At 38.9% G+C, this 18,522-nt stretch overlaps 1 protein-coding gene across 1 annotated transcript; it reads right to left on the bottom strand.

Annotated features, from left to right (window-relative positions):
* Nucleotides 1-12,824: 12,824 nt before the first annotated feature.
* LOC122725953 (actin-related protein 2/3 complex subunit 4-like) lies at nucleotides 12,825-13,360 on the bottom strand. Its single transcript, XM_043963323.1, has one exon. The coding sequence runs from the start codon at nucleotides 13,358-13,360 to the stop codon at nucleotides 12,995-12,997; it is 366 nt and encodes a 121-aa protein (XP_043819258.1). The 3' UTR covers nucleotides 12,825-12,994.
* Between the last annotated feature and the right edge of the window lie 5,162 nt (nucleotides 13,361-18,522).

The following is an 18,522-nucleotide window of genomic DNA, read 5'->3' as shown; positions in this document are numbered from 1 at the left end:
ACAACTCTTTAAAATTCAGTGAAGTGACAGACTTTGATAAGAACTACTGGGAAAACTACAAAAAAGTTTGGCAAAAAATAGGGTTAGGCTAGCAGTTATACCATATACTATAATAAGTTCCAATTTGAAGTATTTGACCTGAATATTAGAGATTGTGCTGAAATAAAATTGGAGAAAAATGGCAATGAGAGATTTTTATATGAGAGGAAGAGGGAAAAGAGGAGATTAGAAAAGATAAAGTTATTGGTTTTGATGACATGAAATTAAAAGGCTGTTGTATGAAAAAAACCAATTCAGGGAAATCAAAGGAAACTGCCAATTATTTAAAAAAACCAAAAGATCTTTAAATCAAATATCTCTGACGATGGTCTAGTTTCTAAATTATATAAAGAATTTACACAAATATATGAGATGAAGATTTATTCCCTGGCTGGTAGGTTGTCAAAATGTATAAATAATAGTTTTCCAAAACAGAATTATAGACTATTAACCATATGAAAGTGTATTCCAAATAACAATAAGAGAAATGAAAATTAAAATAACTCTGAGATTTCACATCATACCTAGCAAATTGGCCAAGATGACAAAAATGGGAAGCGTCAGTATTGATGTGGCTGTAGTAAGGCAGGCATACTAATATATTGTTTTAGCACTGTGAATTGGTCCAACCATGATGGAAAACAATCTGGAATTATACAAAAAAGTGACTTAATTTCATATTCTTTGACCCAAGGATCTTACTAGTGGACACATGCATCAAAGTATGTCAAGGACAAAAAGAAAGATTTCTAACAGCAACATATTTCTAATAGCGCTCTTTGTGGTAGCAGAGGATTAGAAACCAAACAGGTGCTCACTGACATGGAAATGGCTAAACAAAATGTGGCACATGAATGTAATATGATATTATTGTAACATTGTAATATTACAAATGACACTTCTCATAATTGTCCATCATCATTCTTTGTTTTTTGCTTCTTTTAAAAATTACATTTTAATTATCAAGCACTTATTTTTCCCCCTCTCACTTCACTCCCCCCCCCCAATGAAAAAAGAAAAGACATATCAAGTAAGCACAGTCAAGCAAAAAAGAATTCCTATAGTGGACCTGTCCAATAATGTGTGCATTATTCTACATGTTAGACCATTACCTCTCTCTTGGGAAGTGAGTAGCATTTTTCATCATTGTCTTTAGGAATCATGGTTGATCATTGCATTGACTAAAATTACTGAGTCTTTCAAAATTATTGGTTTTTTCAATGTTGATGTTATAGTATGAATTCTTTTCCTTGTTCTATTTACTTCACTCTACATTAGTTCATGCAAATCACCCTAGCTTTCTCTGAAACCATCTCTTCATTTCTTATAGCATACTAATATTCTCTTACTATATACCCTAATTTGTTCAATCATTACCCAACTGGTGGATGTTGCTACTAAAAAATGAATTGCAATAAATATAGTATCTTTTCAGCATTCTTTAATCTCTTTGGGGGTGCTTTGCAAGATTTTATAAGCAAGTTTATATTCTAACCCATTATTGTTGCTGGCAGCCATCTCCCTCTGTTTGGCAAGTAAATTGGATATTTGCTAATTAAGGCACTTTTTGGTCTCATTGTTGTGGCAATTAATTTACATCAGTTAAGCTTCTGGACATCAGTATGGATGTAATTTCTGCTTTTCATATGCCTCAATGATATTCTCCCATTTGTACAATATCTTTACAAAAGCCACCCATATGAGAATCTAGTATATCCCCAATGAAGTTATTGGTAGGCAACAAACAGGCTTTCACAAGTGATATCCAATAATCCACCCCATCTTTAACATTTCTCAAATGAAGCACAAGAGATCATAAGGTCTCATTGTGTTTACCTTTTGTTAATTATGAAAAAAAGCACCTGATGTGGCAGAATGGAATTCTACCTTCTAGGTTCTACTACAGTAACATCTTCCCCCCCATACATCAAGATAATTTACTATTCTTTGGAAGATGTAATTGTAGAAATGATCCCATCCAGTGAGCCTATGATAACAAACATTAGGTGAGGAATTAATAGAGATGCTCCTCAAAGGTATTTGCCATTCTGATGGACAAGATCCATTGTATGGGGTCAGATAAAATTGTAATTCCCTAGGGTTGATGAGGTCCTCCATATAATTCTGTCCATAGATAATGTTGTGTTAGTTTATAACAAGCCTTAGAACACTCTAGGAATTCTTTGAAGGACATCTCAAAGGAATTTGTCCATCTGTTCATATAGGAAAGTTAAAATGTATGAAGAAAATCTACTGTCCAGATTTCAATATGCATTTAGAGAAATACCCTATAATAATAACTAGCATTTAAAGACTACCATGCTTTATAAATACTATCTCATTTGATCCCCATGACAATCCCTAGTGGTAGGTGTTATTATATCCATCTTATAGATGAGGAAACTGAGGTAGACTGATGTTAAATGCTTGCTCAGGGTCACACAATTATTAAATGTTTGGGGCAATATTTGAACTTATGTCTTTCTGACTTAAGTCCAGTAAGTCTATCCACTGCACCACCCAGATGCCTATAGAATTTCCAACTGCATGTATTGCATGGGGCAACACAGATGGACAAAGCACTGAGCTCAGAGGTGAACAGGCAGTGAGCAGGCTGGATGGTTTTAGGGAAATTGCAAAGCTCTGTTACTGACTCCAAGCTTCCCATAAAAGCAAATGCCTAACTCTTCAATACTAACATTTTACTGGTGTTGCTATGTGTCAGTGAGATGTTGACCCCTGCTGCCTCTGAGGAACTTAATGACAACAACAAAAAAGACAAAGCTACAAGCTGTTTTGTTGTCATCGTTTTTTTCAGGAGTTTCAGCTGTGTTTAACTCTTTGTGACCCCATTTGGGGTTTTCCTGGAAAGGACACTTGAGTGGTTTGCCATTTCCTTCTCTAGCTCATTTTACAGATGAGGGAACTGAGGCAGGAAACTTTTCCAGGGTCACAAAGCTAATAACTGTCTGATGTCATATTTGAGCAAGGGTCTTCTTATCTCCAGGCCTGGTGCTTTATCCACTGAGCCACCTAGCTATGTAGTTTGGATCAAATGTGATATTTCCAGTGTTACTTAAAAATCAATGATGGGGACATTGATGGGAAAATGAGCAATTTTTTTGTCTTCCATTTTTTCTTTTGCCCTCAAAGCTTATTCTGAAGTTTTTAAATATTGGAGGTGGGTGCCTTGGGAACCAGAAAAGGAAAACCAAAGGACAAGAACTCTCAGGTCCACCCCTTGGAGGTTTTTACTCCTCTCTCCCATTTCTGAACAGGGCACATTGCCTTAGGACCATCTTTTCCCCCTTTTAATTCTTCTACCTTTCCCTCTGTTGAGGAGGCGGAGCCAAGACATTAAATGCACAGAGCTCCTGATACAATTACCCCACAAACAGCAATAAAAGAACCCCTGGAGCAGAAAAAACCACAAAAATACGGACTGAGATTATTTTCCAGCCATAGAAAGATTAAAGGGGGCCATGTTGGGCTGCGAGTAAAGTCCAACCCCACAATCATGCCAACAGAGACCCCAGGCATACCGCACCAAGGAACTTAACCCCTGAGCCTCTGAATCAGCTGCAACACCAGCATCTTCTGGAACTGAGCTTGCAGTGTGGGGGGGGGGAGGGAAGAATTGCAGGGGTGTCAGCGGGCCCTAGGGAGGAATTTGGCTGTCCCACCCCAGCAGGGAACCAGGAAGGAACCCTGAGTTGCGGGAGGCCCAGGTGGGGGAGGGGCACGGGCTTGTCGAAGCTAAGAATCACCACAGCGCTCTGCTGGCTGGTTAACTAGCAAGTTGGCTTGAGGTTATCTTCGGATGAGAGAAAAGGCCAGGTGAGAAAAAAACCTGCCCTCCCTCAAACCAAAACACCTGGGACCCTCTAAAGCTGGAGACAGTAGTGTAACCTAGAAGCAGGGCCCCCCAGTGGGGAGTTAAAAGTCAAGTAAAAGACAGCAAGAGGAGCAAGCAAAGAAAGTTGAGAACTATAGAAAGTTTCTTCAGTGACAAGGAAGATCAAGGTGCACCCTCAGAAGAGAATAACAACCTCAGGGCCCCTACGTGCATTTCCCTCTGTCTTGCCCACTTCTGTCTAAAGCTGAATGGTGGTGATGGCAGGATGTTCAACACTTAGCAGAGTGCCTGGCTTAGGTGCTTAATAAATGTTGATTGGCTGATTGATTAATGGGTGGTTTAAGAACCATTTCAGGATCTTTCTCAGGTTCTCTGGGTTCTCATCCTACACCATAATAAAGGCAATGGAAAGAGTACTGTGCTTAGAGACGAAGAACTAGTAGCCTAGTCCTGGTGGTGCTATTTATGAACTGTGTGACCTTGGTCTAGCTGCCTCCCCTCTCTGGACCTCAGGTGCCTCTTCTGTAAAATGAGGAAGGTTGACTAGATTTACTCTAAGGTCTTTTTTCCCCTCTAAGTGCTTTTATAATTGGAACCCTGGAGTCCTGGTGAATTTTCTATGTCCAAAAGCAGAAGTCCTGTATTTATAAGAACATAGACTGTAGGTCAAATTGACCTAAGGGAAAGGGAGAAGATATTTGAGCAGAGAGGGTTTGGATATGACCCTCTAAAAGCCTGAATGGGGAAGAAAGATCCGGTTTTTTTGTTTTGAGCCCAGGGGCAGGCCCAAGAATAATGTGTAGAAGTGTCCAATTTCTACTTTATGTCATGAAAATAAAATACTCACAATTAGAATATCCTTAGACATATCTGAGGGGTCTGGAGACCTTCTTTCTTAAGATAGGTCATTTCCATCTTCATTTATTTTTCCATTTCTCTCTCTGTAAGTATCATTTGGGTCCTATCACCTACTTCTTGTATGACCTTGGATAATCACCAAACCTTTTTGGGTCTCAGTTTTGCTATCTCTGGGCAATCAGGTGGCACAGTGGATAGAACTCTGGGTCTGGAGTCAGGAAGACTTGGGTTCAAGTCTGACCTCAGGTACTTACTCGATGTGTGACCCTGGGCAAGTCACTTAACCCTGTTTGCCTCAGTTTCTTCATCTGTAAAATGAGCTGGGGAAGGAAATGGCAAATCACTTCAGTATCTTTGCCAAGAAAACCCCAAATGGGGTCATAGAGAGTAATACATGACTGAAAAGACTAAATAACAGCATTTCCTTTTTCTAAAAGAGGGGTGACCACTAAAGTCCCTTCCAGCCCTAAAGCCAATTCCAACTGAACTTTTCAAAAGTGCTGGGTTTTGATTCTCATTTGTTACAACTTTAAAATGACAGATTTATTAGTCTCCTTGGAACTTTACATTTAATTATTTGGAATGTCTTTGGGCTTCCTTATGATCAGACTTCAGCTGCACCTCCAGTGTTTCTTTGCCAGGGGCTCCTTCTGTGACTGCATTGGACAGGATTCATTGAAATCCTCCAGCTGATATATGAGGTAAGTAATGTCCATTAAAATTAATGGGAGCTGGGTATGTGTATCGAGGGAAGACTATACCTCAAAAAGTCAATTTACACAATGTTCCTTGTTGCATTTTCATCCCTGGATTTCTTTTTCAATTACTCTTAATGAATTGCATTAGATACAGATTCCTTTCAGGTTAGTGGCATCAAATATGCTGATTATTCTACTTCACATCTTGGGCTGTCCAAAACAATCTTTTAGCAGCAGAATTAACCTTGCTATCTGTCATGTTGGGACCCTTTTAAATACTCCCAACCCAGTCCAATAAAAGCTCTGAGCTGCCAGCTCAGTCTATTGTTAGGAGACTGATGAAGGAGAGATAGATTGCTTACAAGATATATGACTTTAAGAGGCAATACATAATGTACTGTTCATTTAAAGGACATCTATTGGGGGTCACCAATTTCTGATCATGAACTTCTCAGTCTGTATTAACCTTTTTTGCAAAGTTCATGTCTCTCTTATCTCTGGCCTGAAGTTGCCTCCTACTAAGGCTTACTTTATCCTTTAAAAAAAAATATTTTACTTTATTTATTTTTTGCGGGGCAATGAGGGCTAAGTGACTTACCCAAGGTCACACAGCTAGTAAGTGTCAAGGGTCTGAGGCCAGATTTGAACTCAGGTCCTCCTGAATCCAGGGCCAGTGCTTTATCTTCTGTGCTACCTAGCTACCCCTCTCTTTCTTTTCTTCCTTCCTCTCTCTACTTTTCTTCATCTTTTCTTCCTCTTGTTTCCTACCTATTTTTCTTGGTTTTCCTCCTCTTCCTTGTCTTTCTCCTCTTCTTCCTTTCCTTAATCTACCTGTTTTCTCTTACTTTTCTCTGCCACCATTCTGCCCTAAGTTCCAGCTACCTTACTAGAGTATCTTGAATCAGAAATTATTATCATCTTAAAACAAATATAAATCATGTAAGTTAACTGGCTGTCATCCTGGCATTGAATGTCAATATTTCCACTAAGTAACATGCATGCTCGGTGGGAATAGTTTCCATTTGTGCACAATTAGAGGCAAATAGGGTCGGCCTGAGGCAAAATCGTAAATTTTGACTTATGTCCCTACTTTCTCCTTTTGATGTCCTTTCCCTTCATCAATAGCAGTTCCTGCTTCATCTTTCAGGCTGTGGCAATCTCTTGCTCTTTCAACTCACACTTCCTCAACAAAGGAAAGGATTCCACATCTATCATGTATAATTTTTGATTGATTGAAAGATTATTCTTTCTTATAAATTTTCCTTTAAAAATTCTAACGTATCACCTCAATTAGCCATTTGTGTATAATTATTGATTTATAAGTCAAATAAGTAAGGAAATTTATGAGGAAAGCCAGATTCTATCACGGAATTTATCTCTAATTGTAAAATAAAGCTTCCCACCTCCTTCCCTGGCCTCTTCCATATCTCATGATAATTTCAGGAATAAACAAGAAGATGGAGGGAAAATATGGCTAGTTCAGGAGCTATGAATTCACATTAGGCATTCTCATAAGACTAGTCCAAAAGATAAAAGTGCTTTAGATCATTTAGGTCAAAAGGTGCTGGTATAGTGATAGAAGTGGAGTGGGGGGTGAGGGTCATCAAAAGTTTTTTCATCTACAGTTAAATGAAAATTGTATGGGTTATACTATATTATTTTCCTTGCATCTCTTCCCTTCCTTCTTTCCCTCCCTCTTCCCCCAAAACTTTAGTGGTTTTTCATTTTATTATTTTTAAAGTATTAGTTATACTTTTTGTTTTTATGTAACAAGACTTTGGAGTATGCCAAGATTACCCAATATGGAGACATCTTGCATCCTCTGTGGGATGGAAGCAGCCCTTCGTGTGAATAACCTCCTTTGATTGGCTGTATCACCCAATAGGGGGTTTTATACTTGGGAACCTAGGACTGTACTCTATAGCAAGTGAGCTAAGATGTTTGTATATTTATTATTAGACTTGAAAATAAACATTTCTTTGTAAAAACGAATCTGACTATTAGCAGTCAAATGGAACTAGGATTAAATGGATAAATGGTTGTGGTTATATGGATTCATGGAATCCATGCCCTCCCTACCTTTGAGTGAATACACCAGTGGGAGCTGGAACCATTGGAAGAGAGTCCAGTACTCTTAAGGGTACCAAAGAACCCTAGGGGGAAGGGTGAAATGTAACATACCTGGCCATCAGGCAAGTTGAGGGCAAAGTAGTCAATGTTACTTTTATATTGGTCTTTTTCTTTATTTAAGCCTCCACTATGTGCGTGATATTTATTTAAAAGTCGGAATATAATAGTTTTTGGTTTTCATTTACTTTTACAAAGAACCTTGTTTTCAAAGATCCTGGGATGTATCCCTATGCCTGTTAATGACTTCTGCCTCTGTTGAACAAGCTTCAGACAGCAAAGTGCATTGCTGGAACTTACTCTCTTTGTTAATGGAGTTATCACAGTATTAAGAAAGGATGTCAAACTACTTGGAACTAGTGCCTCTGGAATGGCAGTCACAAAATATTATCAAAATACCAAGGGGCAGCTAGGTAGCTCAGTGGATAAAGCACTAGCCCTGGATTCAGGAGGACCTGAGTTCAAATTCGGCATCAGACACTTGACACTTAGTAGCTTGTGACCTTGGGCAAGTCACTTAACCCTCATTGCCCTGCAAAAAAAGAGCAAGGCTTCCAGAACAGGATTCTGAGGTACTCGGAGGGCAGATGCTGCTTCTGGGATGTCTGGCAAGGTGACACAGGTTGAAGCTTCATGTTTAAAAGGAAGCACTGGTACTAGGGTCAGAGGACCTGTGTCTATATATTGCTCCTTTTATATCTACTACCTGTGTCACTCTGGGTAAGTCACTTCACCTTTCTGGGGCTCACTCAGTGTTCTTATCTGTAAAATGAAAGGATTGGATCCTACAGCATTTGCGGTCCCTTTCGTCTCTGGATCTATGACTCTATGATTTCAGTAATAACAGGGGAAAAAGAATAAATTAGTAGGTATTTGGGTAGCAGCTGCTCACAGAATGAATCCTGAAATGGATTTAAGATGGAAAGATGAAGAGACTCAAGCCTAAAAATTCAGTTTAGCAATCCTATGTCCACTTTGTTTTATAAGATGCTATAATTTTGTGACCTAGATTGATTGGAAGGCAAAGTGAAGGAAACAGAATGGAGAAGATTGGGAGAAAAGAGAAAGATGTGAGTAGAATAAGAAAGAGAAGGCAAATATGTAAGCAACTTGGAGGAATGTGAACTAATCAAATAGGAGAGACAATTGAAAAATGGGACTTGAAATTTGGGAGAAATTTTGGAGAATTAAAGGGGGATAAAAGAAGACCAAGGAAGAATGGGAAGTAGACTTTGAAGAAACAGACAAAAAAGGAAAAGGAGATGTTAGGTGGCAAGACAAGGCAAGTGAGGAAGAAAAGGTAAATGTTGTAATTAGAATGTAAAGCACGTTGGTAGAGTGCTTTGTAACCTTAGCTCTTAGCATAGTGCCTGGCACAATCTAAGTGGTTAACAAATATTTATTGACCGACTAGCTTATGAGTAGAAAAACTGGTGAAATAGGAGGTTGACACAAGGCCGAAAGTAAAGTCAGTGTGGCTATACGGTCATTGTTGAGGCTAAGGAAAAATAGTTGGATGAGGCTATTAAGATATTGTTATGAGGCAATATTTGGCTGGTAAACGGCTTTTAATAATTTGCTTAGTGTTAAGGTATAAACACCTATGTGATAGGAACAGAGTTTCCTGTTTCACCCAAATGGGGATCAGTTTTTCCCTAAAAGGTAATGAAACTGTCCATGGGACCTGATTGGCCCCTGACTCCCTTGACACAACTGTCTGGTCACTGAGGTCATACAATTTCTGCCCTTGTGAAGTTGGGATCCCTCCAATATGGTGGATGTCTCAAGACCATTAGGGCCACTATACCCCAGCCTATTGACCAAATGAGTCTTCATAGAAGATTTTATACAAGCCAGGTCTCACTCTAACTTTGTTGCATATCCTTGTTGTTGTGTCAAGGCAAAGTAAACCTCCTTTTCTTAACTGTCCAGTGACTTATGAGTGCCTTATTTTGTCTCAATATTGAATATGAATGGACAGGTCCCTGGCATTAGGCCCATACCTAACAACCTACAAGTAGCTTTTAAAAAAGTCTGAAAGTCACAACTGAACTGTAGAGTAAGGGAAGTTGTGTAGTGATTTATACCAAGAATTTGATGTTTATTCTTTTTTTTTTTTTTTTTGGTGAGGCAATTGGGGTTAAGTGACTTGCCTAGGGTCACACAGCTTAAGTGTCTGAGGCTGGATTTGCACTCAGGTCCTCCTGAATCCAAGGCCGGTGCTCTATCCACTGCACCACCTAGCTGCTCCTGTTCTCCATATTCTGATGTAGCAAAGTCCGATCTTTCTCCTAGAGAAGAAAGTGAAGGGATTCAGAGAATGCTTCTATGAACTCTTAGTTGTTAGGGTGAAGGAAAAGTTCCTAAAGGAAGCAAAAAGGTTCAGTGGGGAAAAAAGGATCTGAACTGAAGGAGGGAAGAATCCTTTTCCAGGATATTGGAAATTAGAAATGTTATACAGGAAAGGAAGGAAAAATTAAAGATTAAAGAAGGAATTGAAGTTCTTCCTGAAGAGGAAGGAGCTAGATGCTTTGTAAAGGAAAAAAAAACTGCTTTGTTTTCCTAGGAATGATATAATAGAGACAAAGAAGCTATCAGGCAAGAGATCATTCAATAGGTGTGAGAAGGACAAAAGAATACTAGTAGTTATTGATTTCCTACTCCAGGATACTGAATCAACTATTTGTCAGCCTGATAATAGTAGAGAGGTCTAGGGTCTTCTTGGGAATGTATCCAAGGCATAGCAGAGAATCTTCCAAGATATTAAAATGAATGACAACTACCCGTTACTAGTGATTCATGGTGGGGCGGGGGGGGGGGGAGGTGGCACAAATTGGATCGCCAGAAGGAACCTAGAGTATTGCCAATGACTATGAAGTCTTGGGCAAGAAACTGAAGACACGGGGGCACAGGTTGTCTTTTTTCTTATTGCCCACTAAAGATGAAGGATACAGAAAAGGGAATTTTATTTGGGAAGTGAACAGCTGGCTAAAAAGGTGTTGTCTGAGAATTGGATTTGGACTTCTGCATCATCACAGCTTGAAATACACCTATCCAAAGATGGTACATACCTAATCAAGTCTGGTAAGAATATATTTCCATATATTTTCATATCTAATAAAAAAGCCTTAAACTAAAAAGGATAGGGGAATAAGTTTGCATATGTATTTCTTCTTCCTTTGTTGTGAATTCCTCTTTTCAATCTTTGATACTGGTAATTTGGCTTTTCATCTTACTTAAAAAATCAAATTAACTAATGTTTCATCAATTTTATTATTTAAAAACCAAGCTCCTAGTTTTATTAATTATTTTAATGCATTTTATTTGTTTTCTTAATATTTTCTTTGATTTTTACAATTATTATTTTGATATATGCTTGTGTGTGTCTTTAACTTATTGGTTTCCTAGGGTTTTTTGTTGTTGAATGCCTGTTTCATTGATCTGGTCTTCTTTTGTTGATGCAAGTGTTTAGAGATAAACGCATTCTTTCTCCTGAGGATTTTGCTTTAGCTGAATCCTACATATTTTGGTATATTTTCTTCATTGTTGTCATTTTCTTTGGAGAAACTATCTATTATTTCTTTTATTTTTCTCCAACCTGCCAGATATTTAATATTTATTGATTTAGTTTATAATATTTAATCTTTTCTTCAGTGGCCCTTTATTGAATATAATTTTTATTGTATTGTTTCTAGTAAAGGATATGTTTGATATTTTGACTTTTCTGATTCGTTTATGAGATTTTTATTCCCTAATACACAGCTAATTATGGAAACATAAACATTTAAATGTGTCAGTTGAGCTAAGTATTATGTATCTTTTCTTTTACTAGTCAGCAGTCACAAAAGATCTATTGAATTTAACTTTTCTAAATGTCTGACCAACCCCTAATTTCTTTTTATTTTGGTTTGATTTCCTTAGGTCTTGAAAGGGTATACAGTGAGGTTTCTAACTATTATGGTTTTACTATCTATTTCTCTATGTAACCAGCTAATTTTTCCTTTAATTATTTAAATCCTGTGATGCTTATTACATATGCATTAACTATAGATAGTAATTAATTTTATTGTGCCTCTAATCATAAGGTAGTTTCCCTATTTATCTCTTTTAATCAAATATATTAATGCGTTCACAGTGTTTGAAGTCATGATCACTACATTTTCTCTATCTATCTCTCATCTCTCCAATGATTCATTTATTTATATTTTCACCAAAGCATAATAGATTTTTCACTAATATCATTTTAATTCTATGCGCAGTTCTAGGCACTGTGGTTTAAGAACACTGATAAATTGAGGAGTGCCCAAAAAAGGATAACCAGGATGGTATATGACCTTTACCATGATATGAGGACCAATTGAAGTAACTGGGAATTGAAGTAATTGGGAATGTTGAGCTTGAGGAATAAAAGAAAAAGGGCAGGGTACAGTAGTTATCTTTAAGTTTTTGAAAGGCTGCTATGTGGAGGAAAGAATAGACTTGTTCTTTTTGTCCCCAGAAGGCAGGATCAGGGACTACAGGTGGAATTTGCAAATATACAAGTTTAGTGGTGATTTCAGGAAAGATTTCCTAATGATTACATATTTTTTTTCAGAGGGCAGGAAAAGATTTTAATGGGGTGTTAGGTCGCCAGATTAAGAAAAGTCACATCGAGTGCAAGAGCAGAAAAAAAAAAAAGGGCAGGCAAAGGGGTGGGGGCACTGATTGGCAAGGGCATCTACTAGGGAAGGATTCACCACCTCTAGCATGGACAGCAAAGGACCCCCAGAGGCTCCACTCCCCTTCGGAAGGCTGAGTGGAGAACCCACGACTGTTCTAGTCTCTGAGGCACAATGAGGGCCTGTCTTCTCACACACTTCACCCCTACCTCAAGCCATCTTAACTCAGCAGATCTCAGAAATCCAAGAAGCAGCCCCTGTTGCCTCCGCTGGGACCAAGGAGGAAAAGAAAGAGGTTTAGTCTGAAACTGCTCTTCCCTACACATCTTGGGGGGAGAAGGGGGCGGAAGGCCACAGTCACCTTTTGATTCCAGGCCCGCCCAGACCCACAGTAAAGCAACTGGAGGTGGTTATGTTGGTTTAAAAAAAAGACAAAAGGTCACAGTGCCCTACAAGCACAGAATTTTAAATTTCAAGACATTAGAAAAAAAACAACCTGTCCCAGCCCAGGGGACTGAACATTGATGGCCACTAGTTGTGGCCTTGCAGGTCTACTGTTGTTTTCTCTTTCCAATAGCAAGTTCTCCAGCCTGTGCCCAGCATCCCCAAGCCCTGTCCCTCCCTTTGCCACAGTGTTCTTCCAAGCTCTGCCAGGGCAACTTTGCAGAGAGAGGAGAGAGGATGAGAGGAGGGAGTAGCCAGAGATCCAGTCATATGCTCTAAAAATTCTTGAGGAACTCCTCTGCCACGATATGAGCTCAAGCATTGACGGACAGCTTCATTTCACTGCTCTCCTTATCAATCTCCTCCATGAAATGGATCACAAAGTCCACAGGCTTCCTACGCAAGATGAAGAAGTTCTCTGCTCTCATCATCATGAAGCGCATGAATTTGTGGCAAAGGATCTTTTCAGTCTCTTCAGCCTGTTTCACAGCAATGCTGACTCTAACAGAGTTGATGGAGCCCTCAATCAGAACCTTTCCCTTCTCATTCCTGCTGATGGTCACAGGTTGTAACAGGAGTTCTTTGCTACTCCTGACTTCTACCTCTGGCTTGTTGTGCTTCTCAACAACTTGGGAGGAGAAATTCTCCAGGCAAAGTGCAGCCTGCAGCGTGGCCCACATGGCACTAAGGTAGGGGCGGAGAGTGGCAGTAATTGCTGATGCTGGCAAGGCCGGAAAGCGCGATTATAGTTTTTAGAGGAAAAGAAAAGATTATAGTTTTTTAAAAAATGGAATGGGCTGTCTTGGCAGGTGGTTGGTTTCTCTTACTTGGATGTCTTTAAGATGAATGTGATGACCACTCATTGGGTGTTATATACGGAGGCTTCCTTTCATGTATGGTTTGAAGTAGGTGGCTGCTAAGGTTCCTTTCAACTCTCAACTTTTGTGATTCTGTAAATTTGTGTATAAATATAAATAGCAAGCTGTGGAATTGAGTAATATGTCAAAAGAAGCTTTAAAGGAAAAAAATTGAGCAAGACTGGTTTAAGATAATTGTCTTTCTTTTTTTCTTCCATCTACCAAATTTATATTTGAGTAAATACAGTAAACCTCCTTAGGGTAATTGTGTATTGAAAAGATAGCACTGAAAAGAAAATCCAGGGCTAACTCTAAATGGAAAAATGATATGATATATATATATATATATATATATATATATATATATATATATATATATATACATAACAACTCAGTCAATGTACTTCAAGGATTGCCACCACAGGGGCCTGTCATTTTGAATAAGAACTTCCTTTCTAGATCTAGGATTGCACTAATAGATGTTATTTTGTTGGCATTTAGTCAAAATATTGACTCTAACATCCTTGTTACAATATTCTGGCCAGAGGTAATACAGTAGGGACTTCTGTGATTCTAGGTATGTATGGGCCTGCTTTTCTATTCCTGTGGAGATTATCATTTATATTAGAATAGTATCTCTTCGAATATTCCAGGTATTTATATTTGAGGGCTATTTGAGAGAATGGAGGTAAAGAATGTATCAATCAGTTTATAATTGAGCTATATTTCCCCATCTAGAGTAAAGTGAGGTTTGAAACTCATTTTATTCTAGGCTTTTATTTTAAAAGTCCTCCTGCAGTGCAAGAGGCAGTATGGTGTAATGGAGAAGGACTAGACACACCTCTTGGAAGAACTGAGTTTGAGTCCCACCTGAGAAATTTACTAGCTTTGTACCCTTGGGCAAGTCATTTTTTCCTATTTCAAGCTTCAATTTCCACATATGCAAAAGAGGGATAATGATAGCCTCATAAGGTTATCATAGGGATCAAGTGAGATATTTTATACACACACACACACATACATATATACATATATATATACATACATGTATGCATCCATACATATATATATAGTGCTTTACAAACCTCAATCTACTCTATAAGTGTGATAAATTATTTTTAATAGTGAAAATAATAACCATTAAGTGTACTAGAGGTGACTCTGTGTTCTGGAAGACTGTGCTAGTATAATCCAAGCCCTAGAAAGTTCTGTCAATCTGGAAGGGCATTGAGTAAAGCTCAGTGATGGACTGATATGTCTGTCGGTCAAGGACCAGCCTCACATAATTCAGAAAGCTCATTATGAGAGGGCTGGGGTCACCGGGTGATGATTTTTTAAAAAATAGCCCTATCAACTTATGATTTTAAAATATGGAAGCATAAAAGATTTGTCTTGTATACTATTGGAAGAAGCTCTCTTATGAAAGAAATCATGGTTCCCCCGGCTGCTTTCTCCTTCTTAAAATGGCTTTGTATAAGTTCAGTTGTTTTTCAGTTGTATCTGACTCTTCATTTGGGAGTTTCTTGGAAAAAAAAATATTGGAGTGGTTTGCCATTTCCTTCTCCAGCTCATTTTACAGATGAGGAAACTGAAGCAAATAGGGTTAAGTGACTTGCCTAGGGTCACACAGCCAGTAACTGTCTGAGACCCAGCTTTGAACTCATGAAGAGGAAGGAGTCTTCCTGATTCCAGGACTGACACTCTATCCACTGTGCCACCTAGTTGTCCTGTTTCAGGTTTACCTCCTTAAAAAATTTAATACACAGAAGTTTGCTGTTATGGAATAGAGAAAATATCAAATTATGGAAAAACCAGGAAGCTGATTTGTTGTGCATAGCTTGAAGATTTGCTTTTATGGATTTTTAGGTTTTAGCTGGTGTATTTCCATGACTGTGCTGCTTTACCACATCATTTACAGTAGTGTATGTTCCAGTAAGTGTGTTCCTTTCCTGACCCCTCCTTGTTCCTTTTTTCGGTTGTGCTGTATTTAAAATCATGATGTAGCTATGTTTGTGTCTCTTTTCCCCCTCAGGCAAAATCAATCTGTTTGCTTTCAAGAAGCCTGCAGATTGTTGGGGGTGGGGTTGGGGGGGGCAGGGCCTGAACTCCATGGAAGGGGTAGCTGCCATAGCTTTGCCGAGGAGGGGTTGATGAGAAGCTGAGGGACTTGTTAGTTCGGTGTGTTCCATTCCATGAAGTTGCCAGTGCTGTTTTTGCTTGTGGCTGTTGGCAAAACAAATTTCAGTATGAAAAAATGAGCCTCGCCTCTTTTCATTCATATTTTGTTACATTTTTTGAGCAGCAGTAGGAGTGGTTGAATTTTTTTTTTTGGCAGGGCAATGGGGGTTAAGTGACTTGCCCAGGGTCACACAGCTAGTAAGTGTCAAGTGTCTGAGGCCGGATTTGAACTCAGGTACTCCTGAATCCAGGGCCAGTGCTTTATCCACTGCGCCACCTAGCCGACCCCAGGAGTGGTTGAATTTTATCAGAAAAAAAAAGATAATTTGTCTCCTACCCCCAACTTTGAAATGCTAAGATTTTAAAAGTTTTTTTCCATTGTTTTCTTTTTTTTTCCTTTTTTTTTTTTTGGCGGGGCAAAGGGGGTTAAGTTACTTGCCCAAGGTCACAAGCTACTAAGTGTCAAGTGTCTGATGCCGAATTTGAACTCAGGTCCTCCTGAATCCAGGGCCGGTGCTTTATCCACTGTGCCACCTAGCTGCCCCTTCTCCATTGTTTTAAATGAAAAATTTTATTGATGCCTTTTGATTATTTCCAGACAGGACCCTCATCTCCCACCCATGAAACTTCACTTTTAACAACAGAAACAGTTAAACATGATGAACCAACAGGTCTGAAAGTTGATGCAACATTCAATGTCTATGATTTCTTGCCTTGTTAGAATGAGAATGCCAAAATGTTTGGGGGCCAAATTGTTTCCCAGAAGTATCCAACTCCAAATTTATAATGAAATCAATGGGGAAAAAGAATTTGTGTAATCTGGCTTCTTAGTGTAATGGGACTTTGGTTTTGACACATGCCTAAACCACCTAACATGGCCTGTGTGGAAGACACTAGGGGACTACTTAAGGAGATTAGAAGATTGGAGGGGCAGCAAGGTGACGCCGTAGATAAAACAATGACCCTGGAAGCAGGAGGATCTGAGCTCAAATCGGGCCTCAGACACTTGACACTTACTAGCTGTGTGACCCTGGGCAAGTCATTTAACTCTCATTGCCCTGAGAAAAAAAAGAATATGAAGAAGATTGGAGCATACAGGAACCTTCTGTGTTAGTCTACCAAATGACTGGAAGCAGCCTATTACAGTGGCTGCATTAGTTGGAGCTGTTGGTGTCTTTAAACAGTTTGACTCAGCTAAGTGCTGCATTTTGGTCTGAGACTAGACGCCAGTCAAGATGGGAGAACTTTAGAACACCCTTCTCCCTATCCTCTACTCCTGCCACGTGGTCTTAAAAAACTGCCTTGTGGGCAGCTAGATAGTGCAGAGGATAAAGCACTGACCCTGGATTAAGGAGGACCTGAGTTCAAATCTAGTCTCAGACACTTGACACGTACTAGCTGTGTGACCCTGGGCAAGTCACTTAACCTTCATTGTCCCAGAAACAAACAAAAAACCCCCTGCCCTGGTCTTTGTTTTATTCCTTCAGTTTTTCCTGTTCTAGGTGTAGAGAATGGAGTCTTATCCAGGCCAGGAACAGGAACCATAGGATCTTGGTGTCTAGGAATGCATTTTGGGTGTTGCAGTCAGGCTAGCAGATATCAGTTCTGCTGGATTTGATTTGAACTGGGTGGGACTAATGATAAGTAGGAACTAAGCTAAAATGTGGGTCTAATTCCCCATTGCTAGTCATTGTGCTCCTAGGAATGTGGATATATAACCCATGAGTGCTTGAGCCCATGGCAGAGAAGAGAGACTCTTCAACTCCCTCAGGGTGCTATATAATCTTGAGTTGGGTAAAATACAATAGTCTTTGTTATGGGGGTGGGGGGATGTGGGGGTGAGGACACAGTCAATCCTGTTATGATAGAAATGTCGACATTCTCTAAAGTGGGAGGAAACCTACATTCAAATATGTGTATATTTTTCCTTCCCAATTTCAGTACAAGGCAAGGTAGGAGTTTATTTATTTCTTGGTAAAGCCCAATTCATACAAATGTACTGGCATAGCCTACTCTTGTGTCATGAATGGGTTCCTTGAAAGCATAGTGTTGGCAAAAAAAAAAAAAAATTCAGTGAGCTTCTTATTCTATTGAAACCATGTTCATACACAGAGGAACAAAAGAGCAATGTTAAATACAATAATATCCAAGGGAGCTGAGGCTAAGGGGCTCAATCCCTAGTCTTTGAGTATCTGATTCATACTAGGAGGTAGTGGGGAATGGGAGTTTCTAACTATTTGCAGTGGGAGGGTTTAGTGATTAGGAAGGAACAGACATGGGACAGTATCATTTAAGATATGTCTGAAAAAATAAAAGCTTCTTGAAGGAAACCATTGTAAACCTGATATGGTCAATATGAAATTTTCCATACTAAAGAGTAGAAAAAACTCTGACAATGTCATTACCCGACTTAGTAAAACCTCCAATGGCTTCTATTGCCACCAGGATCGAAAAAAAATTCTTTTTTTATTAGACAAATATTAACAAACATGAGCATTTCAATGTACAAAAAAGTAGAAAAGAGGATTAAATATGAAACCACAAATCTCTATTATATACAGAAAATTCAACACATTCTAAAGCTACTTTCCTTATCTGTCTCCCTCTGAACTTCCTGCTGTTCTCTTTTGCACATTTCAAAATGTTACATTGACTTTCTTTTCTCATTTCTTTTAGCATCGCTAGCCTTCCTTAGCCCTGAACATCCTTCCCCACACTTTCTTTTTTTTTTTAATTCTTTTTTATTTTTTTGCACGGCAATGAGGGTTAAGTGACTTGCCCAGGGTCACACAGCTAGTAAGTGTCAA

The sequence above is a fragment of the Dromiciops gliroides genome, chromosome 4 (genome assembly GCF_019393635.1).
Source record: "Dromiciops gliroides isolate mDroGli1 chromosome 4, mDroGli1.pri, whole genome shotgun sequence".
Taxonomy (NCBI): Eukaryota; Metazoa; Chordata; class Mammalia; order Microbiotheria; family Microbiotheriidae; genus Dromiciops; species Dromiciops gliroides.
Note: the sequence above shows the minus strand (reverse complement) of the source record. Positions and strands in the feature narration are given on the sequence as shown.

Excerpts from the sequence above, each read along its gene's own strand:
- LOC122725953 (XM_043963323.1), bottom strand. The coding sequence starts at position 13,360 with ATGTGGGCCACGCTGCAGGCTGCACTTTGCCTGGAGAATTTCTCCTCC.